Source organism: Peromyscus californicus, unplaced genomic scaffold, assembly GCF_007827085.1.
Source record: "Peromyscus californicus insignis strain IS unplaced genomic scaffold, ASM782708v3 Scaffold_7__1_contigs__length_154581171, whole genome shotgun sequence".
NCBI classification, from domain to species: Eukaryota; Metazoa; Chordata; class Mammalia; order Rodentia; family Cricetidae; genus Peromyscus; species Peromyscus californicus.
The window spans coordinates 78,431,728-78,443,086 of record NW_026294595.1 but is presented as its reverse complement, the minus strand read 5'-3'; the positions used below and the strand labels follow the sequence as shown (position 1 = coordinate 78,443,086).

At 44.9% G+C, this 11,359-nt stretch overlaps 1 protein-coding gene across 1 annotated transcript in view; it reads left to right on the top strand.

Moving 5' to 3' along the window:
- The first annotated feature begins 4,935 nt into the window (after positions 1-4,935).
- The window catches only part of Cat (catalase), a 28,815-nt gene continuing 22,391 nt past the window's right edge, over positions 4,936-11,359 (top strand). Inside the window, exon 1 of the mRNA XM_052723923.1 lies at positions 4,936-5,108. Coding sequence (XP_052579883.1) covers positions 5,043-5,108 — 66 coding nt within the window. The 5' untranslated portion in view covers positions 4,936-5,042. The remainder of the gene's footprint in view (positions 5,109-11,359) is intronic.

Below are 11,359 nucleotides of genomic sequence, written 5' to 3'. Positions count from 1 at the left end.
GCCACGATGGGTGGATCACAGTCCCTGTTCTTGGTGGTGTACTTCACACCTGATTATTCTTTATGATTCAACTGTCTGCTTCCTCCTGTTGCCTCTCACGCTTAGGCTGGGGGCCTTCCTAGGTATTCCTACAACTGCGATGTTCCCCCTTTCTCGGTATCCATCACACTGTTACTGCCTTGCTGGGTGCCCACTCTATCTGTCCGTGCTGTATAGATGAACCGGCTGTCTGAACTCACTGACAAAAGCCCAGAGAATGGCAGCAGTCAGGGTGTGTGAATTCTGTATGGTTATGGTGGTGGTTGAACATAATCTGAGAGGCTTATCTCAGTTCTGAAGGATCCAATAATACAGCTGTATTAGATTCTAGTTTTTTTTTTTAAATAGGTTCTCAATTAGTCCAGGCTGACCCAGAACTTATGTAGCTTTGAGCTCCAGATCTTCCTTTCTCTACCTCCTTAGTGATAGGACTGCAGTCATGTGCCACACCTTACTGGATTCTGAAGTATCTAATAAGATGTGTAACTTAGAAATACCTAGAATATACCCACTCACCTTCTAAATCTTATTACCAAACCACCCTCCGAGAGCCAGTGAGTATAAGCTGGCTCAAGGTTACAGAGAACATCAGATAAAATGTCGCAGGAGCCTTAACCTGCTAACATGATTTGAACCAAAGGTGACTTCTGCACATGCACCTCAAAGAACTGAATGCAGATAAAGAGAAAGGCAGTAACCACACTATTATAGCAGAAAAAATTAATGTTCAGAGGAAGGGAGTGAGTAAACAGACACCTGCTTTGCAAATCGTTCAACTATCAGGAGGGGGGCTGAGTATAGAAATAGGTTGGGAATACTTCATCCTGGAATGCTAAATGAGAAAAGCAGGCCATGGCTCAGTGGGCAGAATGCTTGTCTAGTATGTACAAAGCCACCGCAGCACCACATACACCAAACATCTCACATACACCTGTAATCCCTGGCACCGGAGAGGTGGAATGCGGTGGCTTGACTAAGCAATGCCCCCATAGGCTCATGTATTTGAGTACTCAGTCCGCAGTAGGTGGTGCTGTTTGGGGAGGCTCAGAGGAGGCTCCGCCTGGCTGGAGAAAGCATGTCACTGGGAGTGGGTGGGCTTAGAGTGTGTCGCCTGGTCCTACTTTCAGTTCCCTCTCTCAGCTTCCTGATGTGACCTCTTAGCTTTCTGCTTCTGCCACAAAATGCCTGCTGCCTGTTAGTGGCCCCTAAGCCCCTGCATTATGGACCCTTATCCCTCTGGAACCGTAAGTCAAAGTAAGTGATTTCTTCCGTAAGTTGCTTTTGGTCATGGCGTTTTATCACAGCAATAGGAAAGTAACCTAAGATGGGAGGACTGAAGGTCAGAGGTTCAATGCCGTCTTTAACTCCACAGAGAGTTGGCGGTCAGCTCAGAATACATGAGAACTTGTCTCAAAAACAAGTAAGTAAATAAATAAATAAAAATTGAGAAAAGCACGGCACAGTTACATGTTCTACACCACTCATTTTAAGCCCCTCTCTCTTACCCTCATGTATAAGTAAGAGATGAAACATTGGTGAAAAGGACATTAAATGCCATCTGTGAAAGATTGTTTGGTGTATTAGCCTGCGTTTTCCAGGCCTTATATGTATGCATTCCATGTTTTAAAAAAAGCATCAGAAGCAAAGACAAGCCCCTTCTGGTTTCTGTGTTTTCCCCTCTTCCAGCACTAGGCTAGTGGCATGCATGGTACAGGAGGAATGGAGAGTAAAGGCACGTGGATTTTTCGCTCTTCCTGGATCTATGGCCATAAGCAGACACCAAGGGAAACCTGGGCTGTCTCTTTCAGCAGTGCTGAAGCAGGGAGGCTGGGCTGAAACAGCTGGGGCTACATGCCACGGCCATATAGAAAAGAAGTTTTCTTTAGAATTAGAATTCTGTCGTCTTCTCTTGCTGCTCAGGCCAGACCCATGGTGGACTGAGGATGGGCTTGGGGAGGGGTGGAGGCATCTGTGTCCTCCCCGCACAGCCAAGGCTCACTATAAAAAGAAACAGCTCTCTTTTTTTACTGCGCTTTCCTCCTCCTCTTCTCCACTTTCCCATGTTTACCTCTTAAAGCCACAGGGAATAGGATTAAATTGAAATGTGTAGAAGACTCTGTTTCCTGGAGAGTGGGTAGACTCAAGACCTATGTAAATCACTACTCTGGTTGGTGTGACTGTCCCTGGGGCTTGCCACTCCATCATCCAGGACATGCATCCTCCCCTTCCTCTCCACTCGAGGAGAGAGATTTTACCCACAGAGATCCCTAATTGAGTGTCCAAGCTCGTCTCTAGACATTAAGGCAGGGCTTTAGATGTCCGTATTCCAGGATTAACAACACTATGGCTTGCACCAGTGTATCTACTTCATTGAGCTCTGAGCAATCAGAGAACAGCATTTCCTAAACAGCAACTTTATTAAATGCCAACAAAATACTTGTGTTTATATGAGTAAAATGGGAACAAGTTGGTCTGTTGGAGTCGGTGCTTGGAATCATCTTGAGGAATCAGAAAGATCGGCTTTCAAGTACTTGATGCTATCAGAAATTTTCAGGAGTGTCTCCACCAAACTATGGTTAGGAATTCTGCTTATGTAGCCAGTATAAATTCACTGCTACTGTTGGAAGCACACACCTTATTTTAATGCAAGACAAGACCAGACCAGTGCCTACCTTGTTCCTCCATTCTTTTTGTCTCTAGAAATAACCCCTTAGGAATCTAAGACAACAGTAACGGAAACAGAGAGAAAAGAGAGGGAAAAAAGGAAGAAAGAAAGAACCCCAAAGCAAACACGACATGCCCGTGCTAAGAATGAAGGTGAACACATGACTCAGGGCTTTTATTTACTTTGTTCAGGTGTGTTCTAGCTACAGAGAAAAGGTTGACATTGCCTCTCCACTCAACACTGAGTTAACCTCACAAGCCACCGGCGCTGGAGATGAGTGGACAAGACTGGAATTTTGATTGTGTCTGTCAGTAATTGTATAACTTTGGGCAAGTTGTTTATTTAACCTCCTTACACCTCAGCTTCTCAGGCCATATAATAAGGACAATATTAGTATATACCTTACAGTGTTGTTGGGTCAACTAAGCAAATATATCAAAAACCTGAACAGTCAAACAGTCTCGGACACATAGTAAGCACTTAAGGAGTTCTAATTTAAAATTTGTGTTACATTTAATTAATTAACACTCTCTCTCTCTCTCTCTCTCTCTCTCTCTCTCTCTCTCTCTCTCTGTGTGTGTGTGTGTGTGTGTGTGTGTGTGTGTGTGTGTGTGTGTGTATGCAACTGCAGTAGCCAGAGACAACTTTTGGGAGTCAGGCCTTCTATCACATAGGGCCTGGGTATCAAGTTCAGATGGGCAGGGTTGGCAGTGAGCTCCTTTACCCACTGGGCTATCCTGCCAGCTCCAGCTCCATATTTTCTTACTTTTATTGTTTTTTGTTTTTGTGGTAGGTTTTCACATATGCTAGGTGAGTACTCTACCACTGAGCCATATAGCTGGGGAGCCCTGTGCATGAATGTGTGTGTGTGTGGGTGTGGGTGTGGGTGTGGTGGATCAGAAGACATTTGGTGGTTGGTTCTTTCCTTCTATGTTGTGGGTCTTGGGGACTGAACTTTGGGAGCTAGGCTGGGCAGTAAGTGACTTTCTCACTGAACATGTTGTTGGCCCCATGTGACGGTCACTGCCTTCATGGGCTTCACATTCTAGGGACAGTGTGAATGGAGATATAGCAAAAGACACCAAACAAACTGCACAGTGAATGGCATTTTTGCAATTGTGTTAAGTACAATATAGGAAAAATACAGTAGATAAGATGAATTTGTGACTGTTTCCCCAAGGGAGTGCAAAACTTTTATCGCTGAGATTTCTGTTATCACATCTTCGTCAAATCAAGAACAAGATTTGAAATTTCCTCAACCACATGTCCACAGTCCATAATCAAGGTGAAAGCTGAGAAGGTTTAATTTGAAAACGATGGCATCTGCACATGTGTATCAAGATGTTTAAAGATAAGTCCTAGCAGCCGAGAGAAAATAATCTATTGATTGAAATAAAAAATAAGCCGTAAGCTCACTAAATATTTACACATATTAGTAAATGTTTTGTTTTCTAGTTTAGAAAAAAATTGTTTTTTGGAGACAGGGTCTCATATCCGAGTCTGGTCTCAAACGCTTTATGTAGCGGAAGATGACCTTGAACTTCTGATCTACTTCCACCTCCCGAGTGCTGGGAGTACAGGCCTGCACTACCGCGCAGCTTATATGATTCTGGGGACTAAACCCAGGGCTTTGTGCATGCTAGACAAACACTCTACCTTCTGAGCCTTCTCCCCAGACCCAACATAGACCCTCCTCCCCCAAAGCTTTTCACAGTTCTTCCTTGTTAGTGGGGAAAATGAAAGAGGCTGCCACTGCAGTCGGTAGAGGCCGCTTTGACACAGTGGGCCTGTCACAAGTCAGTCGTTTTCCTCTTACGGAGGAGGAGATCCGCACTGATCTGTCCTAAGATTAAACCGTTTCTGAGTGCTTTTATAGTAAATTATTGGTATACAGCTTGGTAAGTGATAATCCGTGAGTAAGAGAAGGAAGAAAAGGAACCACCCACCCGTTAGTAGTGGGTTAGTTAGCTTGCAGCAAAACTTACACCAGTAAGAAAATTTTGCACAGAGGAATTGAACCCTGGACTTGTTGACTCTCAGAGATCAGAGAGCACCAGTCTTATCCTTTGGTCCCCTCCCCTCTTCCCATCCCGGGGCTCCCCTCCAGGAGTCCCGGCTTCTCGCCCCACCCTCCTTCCAATCCTTGTCCCTGCTAGAGTACTAGCGGCCAATCAGGAGGCGGCCATCCCGAGGGGTGGGGTGGTGTTGGTGTTGATTGGCGGAGCCTGAAGTCACCTCTCCAGCGGGCCTGGCCGACGCGATTGCTTTCCCCGGGTGGAACCCCGAGCGCGCCCAGCCGTCCTGCCTACCACGCTCTGCAGCTCCGCAATCCGACACCATGGCGGACAGCCGGGACCCAGCCAGCGACCAAATGAAGCAGTGGAAGGAACAGCGGTCCATGCAGGTACCTTCTGTTCCCCAGAGCCCCATGAGAGCGTGGGCGGGCGGCGAGTAACGGCACCGGCTCCCCCTGGGTGGCCTGCGCTGGGCTGCATCACTGGCCGCAAGCGTGTGGCTGCTGTCTGTCTCACGAACTATGTGGAGCAGGGGTTTGGGGCTGCCGGCCTGCAGGACTGACTGTCTCTGGCAGCAAGGTTGGCTCCGAGTTTGGCAGTTGTTCAGCTGGGACAGAGGTCATAGCTTGAGGGAGACATGGAGAGCTGTAGCTGTGAACCAGGAAGTGGGAGTCGGCTCTGGCTTTATGTGTGTGAAATCTTACAACTGCACATATTGGCCTGTGCCCCCAGCAGCATTCAGGGTGGCATTCAGCGGACACAACATTCAACGATTAAGTAAAGAGAATTTTTACATCCATTGTTTCACGGGCACTTAGGAGCACCAGACTTGGTATTTTAGAACATTAGGCGGTAATCATTGATTTGATTCACTTTGAGTGCCTGGATGTGCCAGTTAAGCACCACAATGCTGGGCAAGATGTACAAATTCTCGTGCGGTAAGGCCACACCCTGGAGAAGTTTAGAGTCAAGACTGAGAAACAAGGTGTGTAAACAGATGATTGCCATGTAGTTTGGATTGCAGACGAGCTGTGGAGTGTAGAACGAGTGCTGGAGTTGGTTGTAAGGCAGAAGACACTGTAACAGTGTCTTCACAGATAACAGGGATTTCAGTAGACTTGGTAGGGACATTCCTGGCCTGGGCATCTTTGAGAGGTCGAAGCAGATGATACTGCATGGTCCCATGGCTTCCGGTTACTATGGTGGGGGTGAGGCTGGGGGATCCTTGCCCCCTTGCCCTTTCTCAAAACCATGCTCTTGTAGGTGAAGTGGAGCGTCAATGCCAACGGGCTCCTGGACTAAGTTTGGGAAAACGCTGATATGCTTCTCTAAGCGCTTGGTTCCATCCTCATTCGTTATTTACCACTAGGTCCATTCAGTTTTTTTTTTTTTTTTCCCTGAGTTCTTCAAGTGAACCCGAGAGACAGTCGTAATCAAGGACGTGCAGCTAGTTAGTGGCAGATTCGAGATTAGAATGGAGCTCCCTAGAGCCAGGACCTGTTGGGTACCCAGTGGCTGCCAAAGCCTGGTTCATACTGTCGTGACTACTTGGTGAACTCAGAAACACTTGGTCAGTGAGGTGAGAGTTTTAGAAAGTAAAATACACTTGTTCTTAAAGTGTCCTGTTTACTCTGAGACCAGTTTGCCCGTTGCTTATTTGGGGTAATCATTAAGCCTTAGCTGTTGACTTCTTGGGTGAAGCACAGCTGGTCAACAAACACAAGATAAACTGGGAGGCTCACTTGAAATGCTGCTCTCGCCCCTTTCCATGACATTTCCTTGCTATGGGCGTGTTGCCTGTGTTGATGGTAATATTGATGTTTTCTTCCTCAATTTGTGCTACTCTGAATAAATGTTTATTTCTAGTGGGGAGCCCTCTACTTTCTGGAAGGAAATTAGCACATTCTGTATAGCCTGGATAAGTTGAAGTACTTGATTATGAAAAGAGTTGAGAATTCAGGAAAGCTGAAAAGAACTGCAGTACATAGCTAACTGCCCAGCTTCTGGATTATACAATTACCTTTTGTATAAGATTATCCATCTCCCTATCCCTCCGTTTATCTATGAAATTAGTGGCTTTTTTTAGTGCATCTTGTCACCTGTATACTTTATACCTGAACACTGCAGGCATGTGAATGGAGAGTATGGTGTGCAGGTGCAGTTTTACAGTGATATTTGCATGCATGTAGACTTACATAAAACATGTAGATTTATGTGTTCTGTTCAGCAAGGTTTAATGCATACATATACCATTGCACCCTGAGCCCTTGTCAAGATACCAAAGCTGGACTGAGGAGATGCCTCACTGGGTCAAGTGCTCTCTGTGCAGGTGGGAGGGGATGGGTTCGAATCCCCAGAATGCATGTAAACCTTGATGGCAACGTGTCCCTTGTAGTCCCAGCATTCCTATGTGGAGCTGGGGGACAGAGACAGGAGAACACAGGCCAGCCAACCTGGCGTAGACAGTAGGAAACAACTTAAACAAGTGGAAGGTGGACAGTGACACCAGAGGTTGTCCCCTGACTTCGACCACGTACATGAATGCACGCCTGTATTCACAGACAACAAGAGATTTAAAAAACCAAATAAATAAGGGGCTGTCCTTGAAAAACTATATCCAAGGTTACCATCACCTTGCCTGCCCTAGGAAATTGTAATGGACAATTTAAACTATTGATTGATGGAGTTTTGTAGAAGGCTCTTTATTGTCTGTTTGTTTAGCAAAAATGCTTTCCCATCACTCATGTCGTGTTGTGTATCAGCAGTTAGAACTTTACACACCATGCCGTGCTTTGTCATGTGACCAGACCACTGTCTGTTTATACTATCGCTGGACACCTGGGTTGTTTCCAGGTTTGGATTATTATGAATAAAGTTGACATGAAACTCCTTATACCAGTCATTTTATGCACCCACACTTTGATTTTTCTTAGAAAATACCTAGCTGGATGTGCTGGCACATACCCGTGATCCCAGTACTAATGAAGCAGAGGCAGATGGATCACCAGTATGAAGCCATCCTGAGTTATATGGCAAGAATCCTATTCTAATAAGTAATCAAAGCCCCGAACTACTTAGAGTAGATATACTGGGCTATAGGGCCACTGGCTGTTTTAGGAGCAAACTGCCCAGTCCTCTTCCAAAGTGGTTGCACCATTTTACACTCCCATCAACAACATTGGAGTTCTGGTTGCTTTACTTCCTGCCAGCTTTTGTTGTTGTCAGACTTTTATTTAGTCACTGCTCTCTGTGGTTTTAATTTGCTTTGCTCTGATGGACTAGAGATGCTGAGCATCCTTTTAGATGTGTAATCTGTTGGTATCTCTTTTGTCCTTCTAAAATTTGTGTTTTTGACCTTTAACCATGGGTTTTATGGTCCTCATTTTAAGTTCAGTCCTGTGTGGGCAAAGTGCCGTAATAATGGCATCCAGCATACACAATGGCATAAACACATCAGAAATTTCTTGCTTTCTTGTATGATGGTTCAGAGTGGTTTGGGGTTGAAAAGAGTAGGGGTGTTTTGTCCCTCATGGTTATTGAGGGCCTCAGCTGACAGGAGGCTTCCCATGGATTAGCATACAGTTCTAAGTACTTGAAGCAGGGGCTGGAGAGATGGCCCAGTACTTAAGAGCACTTGCTTTTCCTGGCTCAGGACCTGGGTTCCCAGCATCCACATGTGGCTCACAATGGTCTGTAACTCCGGTTCCAGGGGACCTGACATTCTTTGGTCTCCATGGGCACTGTACCCACATAGTGCACATACAATGCAGACAAAACGTTCATACAAATATAAATAAGTATTTTTTAAAAACAACAGCAGCAGCAGCACCCCCCCCCCCCCCCAAAGTATTTGAAGCGTCACTGTTCAACCATAGAAAGATGAAGTGTGTGGAGAAGGGTATTTGGGAAGTTTAGGGATCAGGTTCCCTTCCATTCTAATTGCCTTAGCTAGAACTCTGTTATGGGCTAAGAATCAGGGAAGCAGGGGAGTGTGGGCTATCTCTGTGTCTAGGAAGCCACATTATGTTGTCTAAAACACACACTCCATAGTTCCTGGGAATCTATCCATGTACTTTCTTGTAATGTGACAATGAGTTAGTGGGCTCAATCTCTTTTTAGACTGTATTAATTTTTTTATTATGACATTAAAAATGTCCTTTCTTTTACTTTCACTGGAGTGGTAAATGGAAATGATGGAACTGTCAGCGTTCTGCTGTCTCCTCTCTCAAGAACCAGATGTCCAGTGCCAAGTTGGATGGGTCCTTCTTTGGAACCAGGACCAGAGTGTTGATCATTGTGGAAGCAATTTAGAAAACGGGAGTCTTCTTGTGGGCAGATGCTGCTGACAAGTGAATTGGGAGCTTTGTGAACGTTGGTCGTTGAGCATCGAATCCAGAATTTCACAGGCATGACCTAGGGCCATCTAAAAAACTGCTTTCTCTTCTTCTCAAAATGCGTTAACGAGACCATTCTACAGGTCTCCACAGAAGTTTGCATGGAACTGAAATAGGAGTTTTGTTGCCTGCTGCTCAGATCACAGGGGCTCTTCCCATGGAATACCCAGGTTTAATAAATCATCTCTGGCCACTGGAGAACCTGAGTGTCGGAGTCCTGACTGTGTCCTGTCCCCTTGTTACTGGGGAGAGTCTGGGTCTTAGCCTGACCTTCCCGTCAGTGAGATTTCTGTAAGAGACTTTATGTTTTTGAGGTTAGCCCTGATAATAAGCGTGTTGAGGACACACTGCTAACATGAAGGATGGTAGAGGAATGGAGAGGGAGTAGCCAAATTAACTCCTTGTGTGAATGAGCTTTCATGTCTCATGTAAGCAGGAGGAGCAGAATTGCTAAGTCATGGTGTGTCAGCAGGAGAGACATGGCAGAGGGAATCGTATTTTTCTAAGTCTCCGTCTTAGCCAAGGTGTTCCCTCCAGGTTAGAAAGCAGGAGCTGACTGTAAAGTGTAGATCAGAAAATACTAATTCATGGTTATCATTTTTGTTGTTAGCTTCCCTTTTTAAAGCACCTCAACTCTGCCACTTCTAATAAAAAAAGGGGGGTATTTTTCATCTATAGATGAGTTATCCTTCAATTCTTAAGCCTTTCTCTCCAAATCTTCCTCTGTCCTCTGTTCTTTGAATAATTGATCAGGCCAGTCATGGTGTTAACAAGTTTTAGTTCTAGTTTCAAGACAGGGAAAACACCTCTTTGCAGTCTCTATTTTGTGTACTTGGAAGGTTTGATCTTTATATAGGATTATTCTAAAAAGTTTTTAACTTTTGAAAACTAGTTTTGGCCATGAAGCAGTAAAGTGAATACTTGAGATATATTAGTAACTACTGTGACCTGTTTACTCACGTCACTTACAAATATGACAGTATAGCCTTGCTTGACAAAACATTTCTCATGTTTATAACTGAGTGACTATATTCAGTCTGTTCTTGAGCCCTGACTCAGGGAGGGCTCCTGACATTTACCATTTTCCTCCAAAGAAAATGGTAAGACCAATTTTCCTTACATTTGTCTCGTGAGATTATTGGGATGCTTAGGTGAAATAACTTGTGTGGTCTAGTCTCCAGCCCCACCAGCTCACTGTAGTTAGTAAATCTTTATTGGATGGTGGAATTATGATTATTTTCAGGGCTGGGGATCCAACCCAGAGCCACATGAGAAAAGTGCTTGACCATTGAGCAAGACCTACTTCCACTGCGGTATTTTCATCTAAGAGCATATATTGCTAATGAATCCTGCATCAGCTCTCTGTCCAGTGCTCCCCTGAATATCCCCTGAAGCTGGGCAATCTCCCTTTTCAGTCTTTGCCCTCTGGGCTCTTTTCTGAACTGCTGCCTATTCAAGTTGTGGAGGTAAATTGTGTGTACACGAGGCCATGTGAGGAAATCTGTTAGTGCTTTAGGAAATCGGATCAAGTGGTAGAACGCTTGTATGAGAGTCTTGTCTATGAGTTTTACAAATTCCAAAGTGACTTTTCCTCAGTGTTCTTCCATATATAACTCACTATATAGTTCCACGCCCTATGGGAGTATGGGGGCCATATTCATTGGAACCAGCACAGTGACCTGGGGGAGAATGAACCAAGGGTGTGCACAGTATTATGTGGGATCTTGGACACTGTGGTCACCCAGAGGAGGGGCAGCCAAGAGACATCTGATGTAACTAGATCGGGAAATGGTGTATATTACAAGTAGTTGTTTAATACAGTAAAATATCCTGCCCTGGTTTAGAGACGGTGACTTCTTTAGAACATTGGTAATATAATCCATCGTATTAGAAACAATTATTTTTAGCCCAAAGGCACAGATTTCTTTTTGTTTTGTTTGTTTGTTTGTTTTAAATTGAGAGGTGATGGCACACATAGCCAGTATACACAGCTTTAGAGAAATGAGCGTCCATCCACAGCATTACTTCTGAATGGCCCCAGCATGGAATCTGACTGTAAGCTCCACCGTATGACAGAATTCAGCCCTAAGGGAAGCACCAGCTGGCATGGGTTCTTTGAAGACCATCTTTTTACTGCTTGTTTTGGCATTGGCTATCAAGCACATAACGTTCCCTTTTGGGGGAGTTTATCTGGGGACTCAGGTGTGGAATCCAGTGCCTATCTCTCGTAGCAGCTGAACCAGGTA